The 24,204-nt window shown below is 42.7% G+C and overlaps 1 protein-coding gene across 1 annotated transcript in view; it reads right to left on the bottom strand.

Annotated features, from left to right (window-relative positions):
• Window positions 1-232: 232 nt before the first annotated feature.
• The window catches only part of MPZL1 (myelin protein zero like 1), a gene marked incomplete at both ends in the record, with an annotated part of 46,993 nt that continues 23,021 nt past the window's right edge, over window positions 233-24,204 (bottom strand). Inside the window, 5 exons of the mRNA XM_080614218.1 lie at window positions 233-334; window positions 5,963-6,068; window positions 9,371-9,503; window positions 17,207-17,420; window positions 21,249-21,409. Of these exons, the coding sequence (XP_080470344.1) occupies window positions 233-334; window positions 5,963-6,068; window positions 9,371-9,503; window positions 17,207-17,420; window positions 21,249-21,409 (716 nt within the window). The remainder of the gene's footprint in view (window positions 335-5,962; window positions 6,069-9,370; window positions 9,504-17,206; window positions 17,421-21,248; window positions 21,410-24,204) is intronic.

The raw sequence follows: 24,204 nt of genomic DNA, 5'->3' as shown, positions 1-24,204 counted from the left end.
TTGGCAATTTATAAGCAAAATTCTTACCACATTTCACATGCAACATTGGTCTCACTTCTGTATGATTAAATAGGCTATTTACACACAATACATATATATCTTTCTCTCTGTATGCACATGCATTGGTCCTAGCCTAGGCATCAAAGGCCACATGTGAGTTCTCTGGGTCAAATCTTGTTCAAGCAATTCCAGTCTGAATGTGTGTTTCCTTTGGATAGCTCAGGATCTCATTTCAGTTCTTCCGAATATCAGCATAGATCACAGACTCTGACTTGTTAATCTTGTCACTGTGCTGTCCTCCAGAGTGATCTAGCTGCGCATAAATGATCGGGCCCTGGAAACAGAATGAAAAAGCACAGTCAGTATTTTCAGAACAGGCCATATTGCCCCTTCCTTCTGCAGGGGCTGCAGCACGACCAAAGCTAAAGCAAGACCACAGAGCTTTTATGACTGCTAACAGCACTTTGAAGCAGGTGGAATGAACCCTCACCTCAAACGAACTCTAATCTGTCACGTTTCTCCTGTCAGGAGCATGCCAAACTGCACTGTTTGCTCCCCTGAACACTGCTACAGCTGCTTGCATCTCACAAAAAGCAAAATCTAGGATCCTTTGTTCTGAAAAGCAGCAATTCTTACATGCTATGGTGCAGATGCACGGCTTAGATGCAGGCCAGATTTTTTTCAAGAGGAACTGTATTACAGATTTACCAGTAGACAGCAGAGTATAATTCCCATACTGCCACTGAAGTCCTGTAAATCCCAGCACAGCTGTACCAAGAGGGAGAGAATAAACCTGCAGCCACCTTACATCACCAGTCACTGCCCAAGCAAGTGATGGGATCAAGACTGACACAGCAATGAGCCAGAAAACACTAAAACGTTGCAGTAATGCAGAACTCTTACCTGACTTCCGAGCCAACCCAGGTAGTGAGCACCTCCACAGACATACTGGGCAAGCACAGCCACACACCTTCATTATATTTGCTGGGGTACAGTGGAGGACATTACAGCACCATCTTTCAGACAGCACCACTTCCTTCAAAACACAGCCCTCAGGAAAGCGAACTGCAGCTAATTGAGATGGGCTGAGGACAGGACTGCAGCCTATAAAGAGTAGTTACCCAACAAGAGAGGTGGGTTCTTTATGGAAAGGTCTGACCTGCAGCTCCCATTCTGCATGCCCCAACTGACATGCACACAGCAGAAGGCTACGACCACCTACCAGGTTACCTCAGCAGAGGCCATACACCCTCATCCAGGAAAAAAGGGACTGTCCTATTTGGAAGTAGGTGAGCAGGGTGATTACAAGGAGAGATCTTTTAGTTTGGTTGCAGCTTTTTTAGTGGTTTGGTATGCTGCCAAATTAGAAAACACCTGTACGGACCTGACCCAGAAATCCTTTGATCTATCTTCCAAAGCAACTGGGGGCCAGAAATGAAAAGAGAACTTCTACAGAGAAGGTTAAGTCCTTGAAGGACCATAAATGCGCTTCTGCACAGCTATTTTTCCTCCAACACAATTGGCAAAGCACGCACCTTATAAATATCTTGTCCTCTTTCAGAACTAGTTTAAACTCAAATTTTCTTCCTTCCAGGTAAAGTATTTCCCAAGTGATAAAGAGAAGGGAGATGGACAAAAGGATGAAAACTTGCGAGCAGATGTAAAACACAGAATATAAATAACAGACTGAGAAAATGCTCAAAAGACACTGATGTCTTAGAAAATTCTGGGTTTCAAGTCTCATTAGAGCCACTTTTTTTTTTTCCTTTTCTTTTTCTGCTATTGGCCCTCATGTGGTTCTGGTCTCCAGCACTGTATCAGGATTACATTACTAGTTCCAATTAGAGTGAGGTGTCTATATAAACTTGAAGGCAAAGTTACCCTAAGGTTTATCTGTAAGCAGTTCCAGAAGTCTCATCTGCCTGAGGCCATAATGTCATAGGTATGATAAATTCAGCTCAAAAGCACTTCCTATCATTTCCGGGGGGAAGACCACAACTGCGTAAAGTACTCACTGTGACATTTCAATTTTTGCTCAAATAATTCTGATAGGTCGATTTTCTACCACAACAGGATCACTCAGGATCAGTATGCTACCACTACTCTAATTTTATGCCAGGTCAAATATAGTCATTCTGCTGCAAGCAGCATGTTAGGTGGTGGTGGAGAGACCTACTGGTGCGATCACCTGATCCAAACCAAGCTATCATTGTCTCAATGCGTTCACTATCAGCTAAATAAGTAGATTAGCTAACACAGAGAAAAGGACCACTGATTTATTATAATGCTACATCTATTTGACTTGCTGCCAAATGATTTTCTAGCTGATTATAATCAGCACCAGGACCATATTTTTTTCCTGCATTCAATACCTCCAGTGATCTGAATCTTTGTAAAGAGTCTACTCCGCAAGCAAAAGCTAAAAAAAAAAAAAAAAAAAAAAAAATCTAAAAATTCAGAACTTTCACCTCAATCCAAAAAAGCTCTTCCTGACTCTTCAGAACCAGAAAACAGACCAGCATGGCCATATTTCCCAGCATTTCCCTAAGCCTTACTATTTTTCCATTCAGAACTGAAGGGGAAAGAGTAGCAAGTGTACCAATGCCTTGCTAAGGGTTCAGCAGTCATGAATTGCAAGTGACAGCAAAAGAAAAGGAATTACAAAGTTAGACCATCATGATCTAACAGCGGTCTGAAAGATGTTGCAGCTACCACAGATTCTGGCTCCAGGAAATTTATCTGAAATCCGAATCAAGATTCCTTGCACCATGAACTGCTCCTTCCCAGGGTCCTGGCGTCCTGTTCAAAGCCTGGAACAGAGCTTGAATATAGCCTGTTCAGGTATGTCTTAAACCAGAAAAAGCATAGCCAGAGATCTGTACTTAAGTTAATGTAGCTTTAGTGATCCACAGTTCTACACTGACAGACTGACCTGCTCTAGGACCTCTACTCTACTGCGCTGTGCATCAGGAATGCACTTCTATGTAAGTTACACTTGAAGATTACTGGTCCTTCAGCCTGACCAGAAATAAATACTCAGCTAGTTTGCCTGCTGCAACCTAGATTACTAGCTAAACAAGGACACCCATGTGGGAAACACATATAGTTCTTGTCTTTGCTGGAAATGCTTCTCTCACTCATCCAAATAACAGTCATGGTAGAATATGAATCACTACAGAACGATGGCATGTAGAAGAAACACCATAAACAAATTTGACAGGACAGAACAAATTTGACAAGTTTGACAGGCTGAGAAGGAAGCCACAGTGAAAACAAATGGAGTTGATTCAACCAGCTGAACATTCACAAAATCAGATACACATACTTTCAGGACTCTGGGGTAATACAGAAAGCAAGGCGCGCGCTTGATAAACTTGTACCCAAAACACATAGGAAGTGCAGCCTTTAGTGCACTTTCAGCTGAGAAGTGATGTGGACAAATACTTCATTACTGATTCTTTAACTGATACATAAATAACAAAATGACTAAAATTAATTTAATAAATTTAATTTAAATGCCATTCTTTAAGAGTGAACATCTCTATGACTGTTTTTAACTTGCAGAGGCAGATACATTTGTATTCATAGCTCTTCTCCAGCAGTGAAGCCTGAAGCATTCAGTCATTTCCTTCGCATCCTAGCAAGTAAAAGGCTACAGGGAAGTCCACAGGCCTTTACTGTTTGACCACAGCACTGACAGTGTGAATCAGTGGTCTAGAACTGCCAGGCAATCCAAGACTCAGAAGGGTGCCAGAATCAGCAGTCCTCCTGCAATAGCTCCTGGGAACTGCCAGGGATCCGAGTATCAGCATTTCACCTACACAACAGCCTGAATACTACAACTAAGTTCTTCATTAATAAGAAATACCAGTTTTTACTTATATGTTGTGCTAGATTTCAAATATGTTAATTTGCATGGTGGTATCACCCCTTTAAAAAGAAAGAAAAAAACAACCAACCAACCAAAACCAAACAAACAAAAAACCCCAACAAAACCCAAGAAAACCACTTGAAAAATGGCTTGAAGTTAAAAATATAAGTGTCATCAACTGAAATCTAGTTTCCTCACTAAACAATCTGTTCAAAATCTGATCTACCCTGATTTTATTGTGGATCTCTTTAAAGAAAAGTAAATATGTTTACTCACTGTTCTGTAAAGATAGGGCAAATGCTTAACACAAGCTAGAGAAACCACTTGCTGCTACAAATATTTGCCAAGAAAATCCTGACAAAGCTCTCTTTGACAGATAAAAGAGATAAAAAAAAAAACCCACAAAAACTAAACAACACAACAAAAAAAAAAAACCAAAACCAAAACAAAAAAAAAACAAAAAACAAAAAACAAACAAAAAAAAAACCAAAAAAAAACCACACACACAAAAAAAACCCAAAAACAAACAAACAAAAAAAAAAGCCCTCCAAAAAAACCAAAACCCAAAACCCTAAACCAAAATTGAACAAAGCCATCTGCCATATTTCCTTCAGGAACTTACCTGCAGGAAGAGGACTCTGACAAGGAATAAGCAGGCTGAACTGACTACAAAGGGCAAAACCACACTGATTCTGAGTTATCTTTATGAAGTTTGGATTTACTCTGACATGTTCCTTACAGCATATTGTGACTCAGAACACTGCAGACATGGAAGGGTGAGTGCACGGCAAGTTTTCACACCAAAACGTTACACAGAAGATAAAAGCATTTTTGCTTTCAAGATGTAAGTGCAGAACAGCAAAACTCTGCCTCCATGTAGCTCTCAGGCACTTGAATGTACTGCTTCATACTGTGACAGTAATTTGATAAAACAGCTTGGTCTTTTGACCTAGGGAAGTTGACTCCAACAGGTACTGCAACATATACCCCACACACAAATGGGTTTTTTTGGGAGGGAAAGGAAGGGGAAGGAGGAGGGATCATCTGTTTCATTCACCTATTCTAGAAGCCCTTCCCATGAGATAAAAAAGACAAGCTTTATCTAGACCTTATAGACAGCCAGCTGCTACTAGACCCACTCCAGTCAAAATGTGAACTGTTTTTAATCTTAAAACCTGAGTATCTTGTCTTCATGCTCAGAAAATAACTGTTCTCTCAAGTCAGTAGGAAACTTTGTGGGCCTACATGCTAAAACTCTGAAAATACTGCACCTGCCAAGAACAAGATGCATTTCAAAACTGACTGGAAGCCCAAAAGAGTAGGGTCTTTGACTCCATTCAGCTCACTGTTAGCACTGTACTTTTTTCCTGCAGTGTTAACACATTAACACTCACCTCCAATATGTATTATTTTTTTTGGGGGGGCAAATTAAGAAACTAGGTATTAACTCTGATTTATAAACCTGCCAGTTTACACACTACTCTGCAGTCACTTGCTAAGATGTGGCTAATTAAGAAAAAGGCCATTTTGGACTTAAACTCACTCAGGATACACACCTCCACAAGAAAACTGCTGGAATAGATAAATCAAGAGGTGAGAAACAGCTTAAAAATAAGGAAATTCTGTATATTAACAGGTAATCATATACTGTGAGGAATCCCTGTCTGACTCACATTTTCTCCCCTGTGATTTAATTTCCCAGGGGATGTCATGTCTGGATAAGAGCCACCTCCTTCCTTCAAAGTCAGCAAAACTTTGCTAACAGCAACAAGACAAAGCATGGCCATTTCAAGGCCACAAAAGCTGGGTGGCTCACTAGAGGAAAGCTCTCAGCAGCAAGAGTCATCTTCAGATTGATCACTGCTAATCAGTGTTCACACTGTGCTGGTTCATTTCCTTGCAAAGGAAGTACATGCCACAGAGCACACACCTTTCACAGTAATGAGACAACAAGTAAACTTCCTTCCCATTACAATCCTAGAACTCTAGAGGCAGCTTTATGGGGTGACTGCACACCCAGTAGCTAATGCTGTCTCTGCATTAAACAGCTACCCCACTGCCCACTCGTCTTCCTTGCAGGGAGCAGTTTACCTGGTGTGATCTGGCAGGCACGCTGTTTACCAGACCTTCTGTGTCAGAGGGCGACCTCTGCGAAGCCTGCTTAACCGGTGACATCAAGCTCTCAGATGTACTGCAGCTGACGACGTGCCAGAGCAGAGTTTGCATGACAATGTTCAAGAGGCACACAAAAGAACAAAAAACAAAAACAAAAAAAACAAAAAAAAAAAAAAAAGGAACAAAAACAAAAAATGAGTGATGGCCAGGTGAATGTGGCATATTATGCCAAAGCAAAAATGAACAGAACGGATTCTGAAATAAACACATACAATTTGCCATCTCTCCCCAGGCAATTCTCTAGCCTTCCTCCCATAGTCCTACTGGTAAGCAACAGAGAAGGAACAACTATTAACACAGGACAGCAGCTCCTCCAACTCTCTGTTCCCTAGATATTCCCATTCAACCAAACCAGTATGTCTAACCTCACATGTTTTCTTCACTGAGGCTTCAGTGGTAAACAGCAGTTATTTTCTAACTGTAAGCTAAATAGTCCCAGTCATTGAGGCAAGTGTTATACGAGTGCTACAGTTAGAAGTCAACACTTGCCAGAACTACCAGCTCTCCATACTTCCTACCAAACTCCACATTAGTTTCCTTGGTTTTGGTTAGGCTACAATACCAAAGTAACTCTGCCCACTCACAACAGACACAAGTCTCTGGAGCAACTACTTTAAGAATCATACATTATGACATTTAAGCTAGGTGCCCTGATACAGCTACCTGGATATCTAATCAGGCAAATCTTGGTTTTTAAACAAGAAAATAGTGGTGAGAACCAACATCCCTAAAAGAAGGTTGCTGGTTTTCACTCTGTTCACTTTTCTTCACCTGCTTAAAGCAAGACTGAAAACAAGCCTTTAGCAGACAGATAAATGAATACCACAGAGCTAAGTATATGAGCAAATCCCTTAAACTTACTGTTAGTAGCTTCTGGGCAATACAGTAATGGGTCTCTAAATGCAAGGCTTACCCCTTTGTACTCATGCACCCAGGAAACAAAACAAGCCACCTCCTTAACAGCACACAGGAATTTCTTTCGGTACCACAGACCTCTGACCACTGGGCATCTTTTTCCCCAATCTTTGTAGACAGACAGTGTACAAAGCAAGTACAGAAGCAAACAAAGACAGTGACATTTAGCAAACCACCTCCTCACAGGGCAATCATTTTTTATCCTTTGGTAAGTCTAACCACAGAAGACTTAGCTCCAGCTTACATGCAGCAGAGTAAGGTGAAAATGCCCTGGCCTTCATGGCAAGGGGGCTTCTACAGCCTCAGAGACAAAGCAGCTGTTCTGTTACCAAAATGATGTAATTATGAATTGTTTGCTTTATTCACCAAATTCCTCAGAACTATACTATCTAAAAGGTGTAACTCAGGTTTGAGCAATCAATGCACTTAAATTATTGCAAGTTTTCAAGCACCTGAGCTCTCTGGGCCAGAAAAACACTTACAGGGAATTTACTTCTACTTTGACACAGAAAGGGCTCTGAATTTCCTGTGCTTCAGCCAAGTTCACTGTTGGAAGACACAGAGGGATGCCATCTGGGTAAGCAGCAATCCCCTCCTGGTTAGATATGAGACAATGAAACCCAAGCACTCAGTGAAATGCACCATCCCTTTGCCAACAGACTCCAGCACAAATTACAGTGAAGTTATGTTAATAGAGAGCTAGCTGGTTAGTCAGCAAAGGAAGAGGAAATGTGACACATACGCACAGGTATTAACAGCAACCACCAACTTGATTAGTTACCATAATGTCTAGTGGGACTGGAAGAGAAGACCCAGCCCTGCTACATTCCCAATCTGGCGTCTATATCAGGATCTCTGTAAGAAGAGGGAGGTAAGCAGGATCCGATCCCAGCACACCAATGCAGAAAGAAAAAACAAAAACAAAAAAACACCAAAGTCAGAGCATGAATGGAGACTGTGATCATGCACGGGTTCCAGATGCCACACAGTGCCCCAGTCCACCTCAGTTCAAAGTTTATCTAAGAGTAAGCGCATTTCACTGCCACCACCACCACATAATGGGTTAGCATCATGTAGAAGACAGTCTGTAAGTCTAGAGGGGATCACAGCACACACTTAGTTTCTCTTTACACATCATGCAGAGCTGGCATGGTCAGTGAAAGCAGTATTTAAACCTCAGCAGTTACTTTCCCAAGAGAGTAGTTAAACCTACGACAAGAAATTACAGCGCATAAACTACTGCTCCCTGCTCAGCACCAGCATGTGTCCTTCAGCAAGAAGACACTGGAGAGCAGGTCACTGGGAACAAGGCAAGTACACCACCTCACACACACTGCTGGTGCATGACAGTGCAGGCTTCTTTTCAGTTCATAGGGAAGGGACACATGCAGAAAGGGAAAACCAGGCTTTCCACACAATTTGGAGCACACACAGCTGCATTTACTATATTTAGCCTTAACATACGGCAATAGCCAATTCACCTTCTCTAAGCTGTCCAACTGGGAAAAGGACAGGGCAAAGTTTAATTTAGAAATCCCCACAAGTTTATTTTTGAGTTATTTTCTTTTATCCCACAGGCAACCCAAAGAACCTGCAGGAAGCCGGAGTATTTGCTGGGGAAAGAACAGAAGAAAGTTAGAAGTTTGGGATTTGCTTCTAAGACTACATACATAATTTTCATTCCCTCTTATAGAAGCAAATTACCAGCTAATTAGAGAGGAGAAAAAAGGAAGTGCCTCCACCACCACAGGACTAGAGTCTGCCTGTGGTAGTTCTTGTTGCTTTTTATATGCTAGGTCAAAGACTTGTGCACTTCACTTTGGAGTTATCCTAACACTAAAAACCTTGCAGTGATGGTTAAGAGTTAATAAAAAATAGGCAGTGAATGAGAATGGATGCAGAGTGGCTACTCCTTTCTTACTTTGAATTGTGGTGATGAATGGGGTTTTGGCAAGTATACTACAGGCTCAGGAGCTAGACACTGGTAACTGAAAAAAATCCAGTCTCCATCTCAACACGGAGCATTCCTCAAAAGCATTGCACATGTGGCACCTTTACTTCAGGAGTGGGGAGGTACAGGTGAAGCAGGGATGCAGGGAAGGGAAAGGAAACAGACCAGAGCTAGGGGATCTTAGATTAAATTTTCTTAGGGCATATATGCTTGTGGCTGGTGATCAACTCCAATATTTAGTGATTTTCAGGTGCAACTCATGGTCAGTATGTCTTTTCAAGCACAATACAAAGATAATCAGTATAGGTGGATGACCAGTATTTCACATGCCCATACCCTATCTCTAGCCACGGTTGCCAAGACTTCACTTGAAACAACTCCTACCCCCCTCTAAACCTTCCCTCTGATCTTGCTGATGTTCCTTACATTATCCACAGGTGAGGAGGGAGATCTCTTACCCAGAGTATTGTTTTTTAGAGTTGTTCTTTCTGATGACAAGACACACGACAATAGAGATGAGTGGTGAGAGACCTGTAACCGTACCGATGACTATCCCTGCCACCATGGCAACTGGGAACGCAGGCAGGCTGTCTGGGGAGAGAAGGGAGAAAACATTCAACTCTTCTGTATTCCCTGATTAACAGAAGTGCAAACCACAAATGGTCTTGACCTTGGATTTGTTTAGAGCAGAAGACACTAATGTAACATCCAGGAATTATAACATGCAGCCTAAGTGGCAGTGATAGCAGGCAGCAGAAGAATAATGTATGAACAGAACACACACCAAGAGTGTTCTTAATGTCACTGTCCTTCAGCAGAGAGTTTATGTTCAACCAAGAGTTTTACATGTTGGGGAACACAAGTGACAATGAGGACAACCCGCTCTCATTTTGTATCTGAAGGGGAAAAAAGAAAGTTACATTCATCTGGCAATTCCCAGCAAACTCAGCAGGAGAAAGCAAGCACACTTGAAAGCAGATCTGAACATAGTGCATAGCTAACCAACTAAGAACACCGAAAGCTGTGTGTTCTCTGGGTAGCATGCAGCAGACAGCCTAGTTACTACCTATAGATTACTCTTAAGAGTATTTATACAAGATTCTGGTTTCTCAAAAACATCTCTATACATTTTTATAGAGTCATTCTTTCCCCTCTTAAGTTAGGATCACGGTATAATAATAGAAATATGTTTACAGGAACACAACATTGCTTTACTCACGTTCTCCCCACTACAATATTGAAGAAGGGAGCAGCCAGAAATCAGAGCAGTCAATCAGAGAATGAGTATAAAAGACTTACAAGATGAAGAATACACAGACTACCATCATAGCTTTTCCCAGTAAAAAACAAAGTCCCTCCCTTCCCCTTGCATTGTATTTAATGACATCTTACATAGAAAAATCTTTCTCGGATACCTGCCTCTGATCATCACAGAATCTCTGAGATTGGAAGGGACATCTTGAAACTGACTAGCTCAAGCCCCATGCTCAAGCAGGGTCAGCTAGCACAGTTTGCTCAATATTCTGTCCAGTTTGGTTTTTACTATCTTCAAGGATGGGAGACTCTTTGGGCAACCTATTCAAGTGTTCAACCACAGTAAAAATGTGTTTTCCCATGTTAAGACAGAATTTCCTATGTTCAGTTTACACCCACTGTCTCGTCCTGTCATTAGGCATCACTGAAGAGCCTGGTTCAATCATCTTTAGATCCTACCAACATACATAAATACCTGGTGAGAGAATCTCCCTGAGTCTTTCTTCTCTTCTGCAGGCTAGGCAACCCCAGCTGTCTCAGCTTCGCCTCACATGAAAGGTGGTCTAGTCAGTTGCCCTTTGCTGGACTTGTTCCAGTATGAACCACAGGCCATCCTTACAGAGCATTATACACTGCAGTCTGTAGACCAAGCCCATTTGACATACTCTTTCAGGAGGGAGCAGCACAACACACTACCCTGAAGCAGGGGCCATCATTCTAAGATAACAGTGTTTACATTCAGTATTGTTCATTTTGAGTTCAGTGACTTAAGGGCTACCTGATCTCTAGCTATTTCACTGACCATACCATCACCTGGCCAAATAACACATCAACAGCTTTCCTAGCTCTCTCTGTGTTAAATGCCAGTTCATTACAACATGGTAACTTTTAGTAAGAAATTAAAGGTGAAGACAAGAGTGTCACAATTTAGAGAAAGATATCCCTTCTTTCCAGAACCTTTTGGCAGTCATCCGAAAGGTTCTAGAAAGATCCATCTGCTATTAAAGAAGAGCATCTTACAAACGGTAATACTTTTCAGGTACCCAAGACTGCGATTGGTTTTGAGCTGCATGCAAAGATAAATAAATCTATTTTGAGGCATATAAGAAGTAAGAGTTCCCTAGGTTCTGTGCTTTTTCACCTTCCCAAGCGTAGGGACAAGCGTCTGCACAAGCATCAAAACAGACAGTCATTTCTGTTAGCAGACCAGCTGTTGCCTTGCAAACAAGAAAAAAACCCACACACTTTTTCAGTGCAAGAAAGGAAGAAGCAACCCAAAACTATAGTGCAGAGTGCCTCTAGTTTTGCACTGAAAGAGGGATATTCAAAATTTGATAGCTTTGTCATTTCTTTGACTCAGGGTTCTTTTAGCTGTTTGCGTCACGGACAGCAGTTATGTTCTTGACAGAGGTTTTTAAGACTGCATAAGAGATGCAACTGTTTGCAAGTCAAGCCAGAGTCTGGCTTTATTGCCTCTCAGAACACAGTACAACAGAGAATATAGAAAAGTTCACACAGTTTCACGACTGCACAGTTCAGCTGAAGAATGCCCCCCCCATCATGTATTTCCACAGTTACACTAATTTCTCATAAGTACTTGCAGAGCAGCCAATGACTTCATTGTAACAGATGATCCCAGCTAGATAGAATCATAGAAGCATAGAATAGTTAGGGTTGGAAAGGACCTTAAGATCATCTAGTTCCAACCCCCCTGCCATGGGCAGGGACGCCTCACACTAAACCATGCCACCCAAGGCCTCATCCAGCCTGGCCTTGAACACCGCCAAGGATGGAGCATTCACAACCTCCCTGGGCAACCCATTCCAGTGCCTCACGACCCTCACGGTAAAGAATTTCTTCCTTATATCCAATCTAAACTTCCCTGTTTAAGTTTTAACTCGTTACCCCTTGTCCTGTCACTACAGTCCCTGATAAATAGTCCATCCCCAGCATCCTTGTAGGCCCCCTTCAGATACTGGAAGGCTGCTATGAGGTCTCCAGGCAGCCTGCTCTTCTCCAGGCTGAACAGCCCCAACTTTCTCAGCCTTTCTTCATACGGGAGGTGCTCCACTCCCCTGATCATCCTTGTAGCCCTCCTCTGGACTTGTTCCAACAGTTCCACGTCCTTTTTATGTTGAGGACACCAGAACTGCACACAATACTCCAAGTGAGGTCTCACAAGAGCAGAGTAGAGGGGCAGGATCACCTCCTTTGACCTGCTGGTCACGCTTTTCTTGATGCAGCCCAGGATACAGTTGGCTTTCTGGGCTGCGAGCGTACACTGCCGGCTCATGTTCATTTTCTCATTGACCAACAGCCCGAATTCCTTCTCCGCAGGGCTGCTCTGAATCTCTTCTCTGCCCAACCTGTAGCTGTGCCTGGGATTGCTCCAACCCAGGTGTAGGACCTTGCACTTGTCATGGTTAAACTTCATGAGGTTGGCATCAGCCCACCTCACAAGTGTGTCGAGGTCCCTCTGGATGGCATCCCTTCCCTCCAGTGTATCAACCGAACCACACAGCTTGGTGTCATCGGCAAACTTGCTGAGGGCGCACTCAATCCCACTGTCCATGTCACCGACAAAAATGTTGAACAAGACCGGTCCCAACACCGATCCCCGAGGGACACCACTCGTTACCGGTCTCCAGCTGGACATTGAGCCATTGACCACAACTCTTCTTGTGTGGCCATCCAGCCAGTTCTTTATCCACCGAGTGGTCCACCCATCAGATTGATGTCTCTCCAATTTAGAGACAAGGATGTCATGTGGGACAGTGTCAAACGCCTTGCACAGGTCCAGGTAGATGACGTCAACTGCTCTGCCCCTGTCCATCAGTTCAGTAGCCCCATCATAGAAGGCCACCAAATTGGTCAGGCAGGATTTTCCCTTAGTGAAGCCATGCTGGCTGTCACCAACCACCTTGTTGTTTTTCAGGTGCCTTAGCATGCCTTCCAGGAGAATCTGCTCCAAGATTTTGCCAGGCACAGCGGTGAGACTGACTGGTCTGTAATTCCCTGGGTCATCCATTTTCCCCTTCTTGAAAATGGGGGTTATATTTCCCTTCTTCCAGTCACCGGGAACTTCACCTGACTGCCATGATTTTTCAAATATGATGGCCAGTGGCTTAGCAACTTCATTCGCCAGCTCCTTCAGGACTCGCGGATGGATTTCATCAGGTTCCATGGACTTGTGTACGTTTAGGTTTTTAAGATGGTCTCGAACCAGATCCTCTCCTACAGTGGGCCTAGAGTCTTCATTCTTGCAGTCGCTGCGTCCGCCTTCCAAGACTTGTTGGTGAGGTCAGAGACTTTGCCAGTGAAGACCGAGACAAAGAAGTCATTAAGAACCTCAGCCTTCTCCAAATCCTGGGTAGCCAGTTCTCCCGATATCTTCTGGAGGGGGCCTACATTGTCCCTAGTCTGCCTTTTACTCACTACGTACCTATAGAATCCCTTCCTGTTATCCTTAACTTCCCTAGACAAGTTTAATTCTAACTGGGCCTTAGCCTTCCTCACCTGGTCCCTAGCTTCCCGGACAGCATCCCTGTATTCTTCCCAGGCCGCCTGTCCCTGCTTCCACCTTCTGTAAGCCTCTTTTTTCCTTTGAATTTTCCTGAGCAGCTCCTTATCCATCCAAGGAGGTCTCCTGGCCCTCCTGCTGCACTTCCTTCTAGTTGGGATGCAACACTCCTGAGCTTGGAGCACGTGATCCTTGAATAACAACCAACAGTCTTGGGCCCCCCTGCCCTCTAGGGCTGTATCCCATGGAACCTTACTAAGCAGGCTCCTGAAGAGGCGAAAGTCTGCTCTCTTGAAGTCCAGGGCAGTGAGCTTGCTGCATGCTCTTCTCACTGTCCCAAGGATCTCGAATTCAACCATCTCATGGTCACTGCAACCAAGGCTGCCCTGGAGCGTCACATTTCCAACCAGCCCTTCCCTGTTGGTGAGCACAAGGTCAAGCATGGCACCTCTCCTTGTCAGCTCCTCTATTACTTGCAGAAGGAAGTTGTCTTCCACACAATCGAGGAACCTCCTGGATTGCTTGTGCCGGGCCGTACCGTCACTCGAACAGAAGTCAGGGTCGTTGAAGTCCCCCATGAGAACAAGGGCCTGCGAGCGTGAGGCTGTTCCTATCTGCCTATAGAGCACTTCATCCACAGATTCCTCTTGATCAGGCGGTCTGTAACAGATCCCCACAGTAATGTCCCCCATCGCTGTTCTCCCTTTAACCCTGACCCACAAACTCTCTGTCGACTGCTCACCCGTCCCCAGACAGAGTTCCATACTCTCCAGCCTATCCCTAACATAAATAGAAACTCCCCCTCCCCGCCTGCCAGGCCTGTCTTTTCTGAAGAGCCTGTAACCTTCCATTCCAACACTCCAGTCGTAGGAGCCATCCCACCGTGTTTCTGTGATGCCTACTATATCATACTCCTGCAGTCGTGCACACATCTCTAATTCCTCTTGTTTGTTCCCCATGCTACAGGCGTTTGTATAGAGGCATCTGAGCCGAGCTCCAAATGAATCCGGCTCATTGGCTGGAGCAGCTGGAATATCTCTACATCGCTCCGAGCATTTATTATAGGTGCTGACAACTGACTGGGTGTGTTGGGATGGAACGATGCCCCCCTTCCCCAACACATCTAGTTTAAAGAAACCTTGACCAGTCTGGCAAACCTCCTACCAAAACCACTCTTCCTCTTCTTTGCCAGACTAGCTCTACCAGCCCCCAGCAGACCTGGCCTACTAACTTGGGCCCCATGTTCAAGACGCCCAAACCCTTGACTATGACACCACCCTTTTAACCATTTATTAACCTGGCCAATCCTCCTAGCTTTTTTAAGGTCAAACACCAGCTCTGAAAGCTAACATTTAAGTTAATAGCTTAATCTAGGCCAAAAATTCAGCCTTTCAAAGAACACTTTTTACTAAGCACCACCATAATTCAAAGCAACTTCCATTTTCACTGAAAATGTGTTAGTTTTATGAAATAGGCAGGAAACTGAAGGTTTCCACTGCTGCTAAGTACAAGGATTTTCATACAATTCTAACTTTTCCCCCTGGAAGAGTTCAAAGATGGATTACCTCCAGATAACACAAGCTGTCCTGAACATAGCAAGTAGCTTCCTATTACAAGTAGTGGCAGCCTACATGTAATGTAAGGTCTTGGAATTCCCTACAATTTTCTGTTATTTAAGCCTTGAACAGTAGTGCTTTTCAGATTCAAATGCACTACTGAAAGAACAGTCTTGCTTCTCACCTCTACCAGTAGGATTCTTTCAATGTAGGTGATGGAGCTGTTTCTGCAAACACTATGTAGATACTGCAGTGCACATCAGCTGAGTTAACTTGACTTGGCAATTTTAAACAGTTAAGCCAACCTGGAAGTTATTACATGTTTAATTTAAACTCTGAGGCTAACTAAGCTTCTATGAATAATTTAAAAGTATAAAGCACGTATGTAGCTTTGAACAGTTCACAATGCCAGATATATGATTCAGAACAATTAAATGCATTTACAGTAAAAAAAAAATAAATAAAAAAAAAAAGCCCAAGAGTCAGCATGTATTTATTTCAACCAAAAAAAATTTCTCCATCTCAGTTCAGGGTGAGTTGGTGAGTTACGACCTATTACAAGAGCAGTGGTTTTGGGTAAAGAGAGAATGCAAGACAGCATTACAGCTATTGCTTGAAAACCTATTTTCAAGGTGTTCCTAAGAATTTGAAAATACTTGTTGCAGCATCTTTCTAATGACAAGAAGTATTGCCAAATACATGGTTCCCTTCAGAAACAGTGAGGTTCTCTTGTCCAGATGCTCCATCTATGGGGAAGCCAGCATGCAAATCTGTTGGAAAAAAACACCTGAATTAGTGTACTGAAGTCAGTCTTCATCTGCTTAAACTGGGTTAAAATCTGAAGAGGCTTTGCCAAGACAGCCTGACTGCCAAACCAGCAGTTGCTTTACTGCTTTTTCATAGAGACTATCTGTACATTGTAAGAAAATAAACTGACCCTATTTTATATAGACTTCAAACTTCTAAGAAACAGACAGTTCTAAGCGACGGACCTCTGGAGGTCCATTCAACTCAAATTGCCCTGTGAACATAAGAGTTAGATATAGACCTTGCCTACCCAAGTACACAGAATGACTTCACGAGCAGAGGTACACACCTGTTACAGCAGCAGAATAATTCTAATCAGAGGATATACATAGGTGTCTTCCCATACATACTAAAATGGAATGGCTACATCAGCACTGCCATTCATTAATTCAACCTTTATTCTTCTCCTTCTTAATTATAAATTTGGAAATCTGACCACTGTAAAAACCATTTCATTGTAGCAACAGTCACACTTTGGCTGACCTCCAGCTTAGCTAGAACAATCAAATGTTTTGCATGGCCAAGGGAAATGAAGAGCCAAATTTATATACAGAATATAAGTGCTCTTGAACTGTGATCATCGTTCCCAAATGTTAACCAGAAGCCTTAAATGACTGCAAAAAGCTGACCCTTGCAGATTGTAAAGGTTACCATGGATACAGTAAGAACATCCAAGTAAGAAACCGAATGCAACATGCAACACAAACACTTTTCCATGGAAGACAGTAGCATTTCACTGTCAGTATGTGTTTGGGCCAGATTATTAGTTTCTTTTTCCAGTGGATGGGTTCCAAAAAGGAAAGTCTGCCACTCTCTCTCCTGGCTCCCTAGATTTCAAAGGTCATCCTAACCCTTGATAGAGAAAAAGAATTCATAGGACTCTGAAATGAGAAGACAGGTTTTCATCAAGGCTTCCACCAGCTAATACTTGTTAAATGCACAGGAATTAGAGGGTATAGAGAAAGAGGGTATGACATTCAGTTTTTTAACCAGCTGAGAGAATATCAGTTCTATTATTAGGACTTGGAAGAAGTGAATTAAAAAGATAGTTGTTCCCTCCAGGCTACTCCCCAACCAACAAGAAAAGTGATATAGATACAGAGTGGGAGGAAAGGAAGGGGAATTAAAAAAAAAAAAAAACCATACAGGGTGAATACCTTTCTCCACAACTCTAACTCGGATTTCTCCTGGTTTGACAACAATGTCAGGTGGATTCTTGACATCACAAATATAAGTGCCGTTGTCCCGGAACTGCATGTTTGATATACTGATAGAAGCATCTTTCTTGTTAAGATCTCCAGCCCACGTGATCCTGTCTTTAAATGGTATGTCCTTTCCAGGGTATGGCTTCCCATTAAAGTAATAGAAAAACTGTAGTCAAGGGAATGGAGAGACAAAAACAATCTAGTTAGGGATCACCAAGCTACACCAAGCTACCATGCTTCTCATACTATTGCAGCATTCTCCCAAAATCCACTGTACTGTACACAGCTAGTGTTCTAGGTTTCCTTTTTCCTCCTGCCTCACCACTTTAGTCTGGCTTGCTGCCTTCTGATCACATAACCATGCTATGGCTTATATCTCAATCATACTACCACAGCAGACTGCAGGTTTCAGTTTTCTGTTGCGTTTTTTTCTGTGGTTGTATTGTTTGGGGGTTTTTTTCCCCTGTTTTGGGGGATACAGATTTTCATAGAAAAGGAGGTGGGGGAAAGAGAAAACGGCTGTTAACCTGGGAATAATTAAAGGATAGAACAGCCCTGAATCACAGCCATCTGTCTTATAGGCACAAGAAGCCTTCTGCATCCTAGTAGGAAAAGAATACCAGGTTTCCTATCTCATATTTTGCTGTGTGTTACTTGCAACTATAGCACAGCTAAGCTAACATGCAATACCCTCCTTCCCTCCACCCCCAAAAAAAATTCCATGAGTAATTTAAAGCATACCTAGCTGTTTCCAGTCCCTCGCAGAAATTAAATATAACTGGTTCCCAGGGTTTAGGTGACTACATTGCACATTGGCCCTGCACTCTCTAGACATGCCCAAAAATCCTTGAAGAATGAACCTGTTTAGTACAGCATGAGGAGAAACTGCATACTTCCTCCCTATACCTGACCAAAATTGGAATTTACAGCAGTGGAAATACATAGGACCTCTACAGGACAACTCTGCTTTTAAAGATATGGGACGTTTGAACACTGGCCGTTATGCTAAGAGAGGGATCAGGGCTGTATTTCAGGAGCAAGTTCATTCTTAATTTCACATTCTGAAAGAGAGCAAGACAAACTCAACCAAGAATCAACCTGAACTCTCTTCAGTTCAGTCTCGAGAGCATGGTTAAAGAAATTTAATATTCCAGGTTCCTCTTTCTACAGCCTTCTTTACAGTCACTCTGTCACAGAACAGACAGGCTACAAGCTAGTCCTTTTTCCATTCAAGTCACCTCTCATCTCTTTTCCTGTTCCCTCCCTTGATCTGAGGCTTGTCACTCCAACATCCTCTCTCTCTGACCTGCACACTGATTATCAAGGCCTGATCATTACGAAGCACAAATGTTATCCAGATCAGGTATGTGCTGCAGTCAATCTGACACTTATTCATTGTCTACAGGCTACCATAAATCCAATAAACTATCTCATCTGGTAGGAAGTCTGCTAGCACACAGTCATCTGTCAACATTGTGGAAGAAATCTGCATCAGTCTGCAGCATTTCCAGCTGCATTACCACACCCCTGTGCATGGGAGGAATCATCCAACTGCAAGTCTAGAAGGTAAGAGGCAGATTCCTCAGCTGTCTAGGTGTACTCAACTGGGGGAGGAGAAATTGCAAAGTAAAATATGCCCTGAAACACAAGCCTACTGACTCAAGCCACTCCATGTGTATGATTAAGTGATTTAACCTGAGACTTCTTTTGAAACCTAAAGCTGATGAGTTTGGACTGGTTTAAGCCAACTGTGAAACTCTGCTGTCATCAGACATTTCATTCATGCAGAGATGTCTCTATAACCGGGCATGTGGAAGGGGACAAACTGAGGAAGCTTTCAGTCAGGTCAGCCTCATCACATGGCAACAAGACTGACAGTGCTGATTCTAAAGAGGCACAGGACCATTCTTTTTCAAAGACGCATGGCCTTAGCTCAGACATAAGCTGATAATGAGACTAGTCTTTCAAATTAACGCCCACCAAGCCATTTAAATGACATGACTTGGGTTCATTTAGGAAAAAAAAAAGAGTAAAAATCTTCCCTCTATATCCCTATACCTCCCCCAGGCCTTCAAAAGAAACAGGATATTAACATCAGATCATGCTGGGTCATTTCTGCACAAAGATAATTTGCTGTTCTCTCTGTTGTGCTGATAACTACATCCAGGTAGAATGTTTAAATTGACTTCACCTCAAAAAAAAGAAAAAAGTTGTGTTCCAAAGTTGTATTTCTACAATAAGGGTTTTGGACAGTGATGCAGGCAGAAAAGGGCAAAACAGTGGATATTTCTATGGGGAGCAGAACACATACAAATAGATACAAGCAGGAAACACGTCCTAATTCCTTAAGCTTTTGTCCAGCTACTGCTTTGGCTTCCCAAACAGAAGAGATCCCTTTTCAAAACTAAGTATTTATTCACCAGGAGTTCAGAAGCTGATTTTTCAGAGCAATATATATCGAGCAAGATGCTCAAAGACTGTTTTGGATTATCCCTGTTCTGAGCATTGAAGGGCTCCTAAAGTTTAAACGGTCTCATTGGAGACAATCACTAAAAGGCTGAGCAACCTGCTGTCCCCACATCTTCCCTGCTGCCCCAGAGATCCTTGTTCTGCTTCCTCTAAATTCTCACTCAGGGCAAGAAATAAGAGGGAAGCAGAAGTGTCAGAGAGTTTAGACTCAGAAGTGTACAGCTTCCGTGAAAGAGGAAGAAGACAGCTAAAAATCTACTAAAGCCACTTCTTTGAAGGTTTACACCCAAAGGATCTGAGCACACTTGGGCTCAACATACAGGAAATGAGTGATGGCAATTATTATTACCTTAAGTTGCTTGCTAGTCTGGTCTTTTACTTGTCAAATAACTAAAATATGAAGATGAACTGCCTACTGAATTGAGCAATTCAATTTGGTTCTGAAACCAGGGAGACTGGTCTCATTTCAAACCCTTTTAAATAGAGGCTATACAGCGCACAAGCATGGCAGGGGGGTTGGAACTAGATGATCTTAAGGTCCTTTCCAACCCTAACTATTCTATTCTATGCACAACACGCAATGTAACACTGTAGTAGTGGTAACTCAAATTCTGTGGCCACTATCATTCACTGCACAGCTCCACAACTCACTTCAAGTGTAAGTGGATATGACTGATTGATGGCTCGTCTTCGCGAACGAAGATTTGGGAAGGGCTTACCCACGCTTACTACAAGTGCGATGAGGACTAAAAGGGCAATGTGGGATAGGCAAATCTGGCTGGAAAAAAGGCTGCTTGGTCATTCAGGATGCTGCCGAACAAGACTGTCATCTCCTGGGTCAGTCTCGAGTGACCAATGTCCTGAACTGCCTGCATGCAGGGCTGGGTCCACTGCTTCCAGTGCACCTTATCACTTGCCACTTCATCCCTCGCCTGTCGCTACAGGGCTTTGCAAGTGTGATTAAACCCTTCGAGCCTGCACAGTGGATTTTTTAGGTGAGGCACAGCGTGCGTGGAACTGGCCTCATCCTTTACACCTGAGGTTTATCTGCCAGGGCCTAGCGAGCTTGGACGGTGACAGCAGAGTCCTCAGGTTGTAGTTTTGGTTAGAGCGTCCTTCTCTTAGATGGATGGCCTTACAAGGCTAAACAAGCTCCATCTGCCTGGGTTTGAAGTTAAGAGTTTTCCTTCTCCTAGGACACAGAACTTAGGAAAAGATTCTTAGCTGCTCATCACCCCAACCACACCAACATCATCACCTACCACACCAACACCCTTCTCCTCTAACTAACAGAAGTACTAGCATATTTTACAGCCACTGCACACTTCAGTCTTCGCAGAGATGTGGCACGTGGCAGTATTTAAACAACTCTAAAAAAGCCCCCCTAAAATCCCAGTGATGGAAACAAGACACATGGAAGGAGGCTTCAATCCATATTGGCTTGCTCCTCAGAACCAGCTAGAAGACCTCTGCACACTTATCACAACCTCCCAACCCATTTTCTTCCCCTACAGCCATTCCTTACTGAGATACGAGTTGCTGCTCCCTCTGGTTGAAAACTCCAAGAAACAGATGCTGCGCTGCTAATCACTTCCACAGATGTAAATGTGCATGGAAGCTTTGCGTCTGTCCCATTCTCCACAAATATCTCTTCCGGTGTGTTGACCTCTACTGCTGATACTTTGACTGCATGGAAAAGGTAAAGAGAAGAAAGAAGGAGAGCAAGGACATCATCAGTGTTGTTTCAAGAATCAGGAAGTTCATATCATATTCCCTGTAAGGTGAAAACAGAAGAGACATCAACAACTCCCACATCAAGTATGTGCACACACATTGCATTATACCTTCAATAGAAGCAAGCATAGAGAAGGCCAGTTCACTCCTCTTTCCTTGTATTATCCGTTACAGGATGTTTTTCATCTGCAGACGTTTCCTCTACAACAGTTTGTGGAAGTCAATTCTATGGTGCAAAGGATAAGTTTAAAAACTCTTTCCTACTAGCTGCTAGCAGACATTACAATAAATAAACCCCACTGGAGGAAATAACATCTTGGACCCAGCTATTACTCAGTTTCCTCTCTGGCTCACATCTTGTTTCCCATCTCCAGTTTTTCTCAGCTGTAGGTAGAACGAAAGCTCACCCCAGAAAGCTGAGGAATAAACCTCTGTGGCTACCAGCTACACCATCTGCTTCTACTCTCTGGAACGCTTCAAGGTCTCCATGTGCAAGACCTCATAAATAATCGACCAACTATAGTTCAGAAGCATGAGAGTAATTTGATTTTTTTTATACCATGAGGCTTATGCACGGTCAAAAGAGCAAGCAGACCACAACTACCCCCAAATGTAAAGTAATGAAAGTTAATATTGTGCTTGTACTCATAATTTTCCTACAGAGTAAGTGAAATTCAGAGTGATTCAGAAAATCTGTTGAACACATTTGTTATTTGGCACCTTTTAAACTGCAAAGACACTATCCCTCATCCAGACTTAAGCAAAGATACATCTGTACATTCATTGTAGTTTATGTTAAGAAACAAAAGGTGATCTTGTAACATCACAAAAGTGTCTTTCAGTGTTTGCATCACATTCATGTGAAAGCAAAAACCTTGTAAAATCACTGTGGGTGGGTACGCTTGTGACATGTGTCCCCAGCAACTCAAATGTAAGATTTGATGTGTATAAAACCATGCTTTTCTGCATAGAGATGGCACTAGTTATCTGCTTTTGATCACATTTATTCTGTGTTTCTGGTCGACAGTATCTGAAATTCAGGCGGTTTCCTCCCTGATCAGAAGAGGAAAGCAAACCTTCCTACTTCTTCAGGATCTTGCTGATTTATTTCTCAACTTTGAATAAAATTGATTTAATAGCTCTGGAAGTAGGCAGACTGAAGAGAAAGATTCCAGTCAAAGACAGTTTAAAATCAAAAAGAAACATAAAATGACAAAAAAAAAAAACCCAACCAAAAAACCAAAAAAACCCCACCAAACAACCAAAAAAAGGCACCACAAAAACCACCAACAAACCAAGTAAGAAAAATCCAGCTACGTTAGTCCTTAAATCATGGGCTTTGCTTGGGAGGAAAACCAGCCACCAGAAGGAGCTACCAGCTCAGCAGCCTTCAGGAGTTAGACAGCAAGCTTCTTTCAAGTGATGCAGCCATCCCAAGGAGTAGATTTGTATTAAACCAGGTTATTTTATTGGAGCTTAAAATTAAGGAAAGCCTATACTCCATAAAGAACTTTAGAAGTCATCTTTTACATACGCAACTTTAAGCCTCATTTCCCAGGAAAACAGAGCTCACATGAGCTGCATCACTTTCCATCTTTCTCCCTCTCCCAAGACTACTGAGTATACTGGGCAATTCCAGCTGACCAGCTGCAGTATGGGAACACAAACAGCAGGCAGTGGAAGCAGGCCCTGCAATATAGACCACCTGCAAGCTCTGGAAGCTGTAGTTTAATCAATGAAATAGCCCAACAGTGAAATGGATGAAAACATGCTGGCCATCTGGGTACACCTAACAACCACTATGTGCATTTCTTTGTAGGAACTCCTGTCTCTCACCCAATCATCATGGCAAGCCAGGAGAAGGCAAAGCACATGCAGAGGGGACATGTAATGAGCATGCAAGCACTGCAAGGGTGTGAGAATTAAGCATACCAGTTTAATTGTAATAACCAAAACCAGAAGAAATCACCATTCATTCATTTTGCCATTCAGAGTGCATGCTGTTCACCTCTCAAACTCACTAACTCCTCAGTTCCGCCACTTTAGCTCTGATCCCTCATGCTCCCCTGTCATCATTGCTCTCCTTTCAAAAGAGTGAAAGAGGAACAGCACCCTAAAAGGAGGGGGATTTTCATCAAGAAGTCATATCAGAGCTTCCTTTTTCTTGTACATACTCTGACTATGGGCCAAAGAATACTCTTTTGTAAATAATTAGCAAATAGTTATTTGCAAGAAACAAAGGCTTCTAGCAATTTAATGAACTGAACTCTGAAAAACTGAAGCTTTATGTATTTTTTCCAGCTAATGGAGTAGAAAGGGAAAAAAAACCCAAACCCATTGTTCTGAGTCCAAGCCACAGAACAAGCTTCCCTTTCAAGCATAAAACAAGCAAGATGCCCTCAGCATTTGTGTAGGAGGGAAAGAGTCTACAGAGACATTGTCTGCTTGCACGTGGTACAGAGAACTCCTTGCCACACAGGCAGTGGGTAGCACAGATCTGCTTAAAGAAGTCACTGTTCTAACTTTATAGCAACCTGTGAGGGAACGGAAGTGAAGCAAAAGGAAAAAAAAAAAAAGAAATCCAACTTCTGCCTGCAGCCTGGGAAGCCAGGAACCACATAATCTTGTACGGACAATTCCAGCAAGTTTAATTATGTCCTATTGTTGTCTCAATTTCATATTTTTCTTTGCTCATTCTCTCCCCCCAGCCTAAAAATCATACCTCATTTTATTTGCTCCTTCAGCAT

This window comes from Psittacula echo (genome assembly GCF_963264785.1).
Source record: "Psittacula echo genome assembly, chromosome: 3".
NCBI lineage: Eukaryota > Metazoa > Chordata > Aves > Psittaciformes > Psittacidae > Psittacula > Psittacula echo.
Note: the sequence above shows the minus strand (reverse complement) of the source record. Positions and strands in the feature narration are given on the sequence as shown.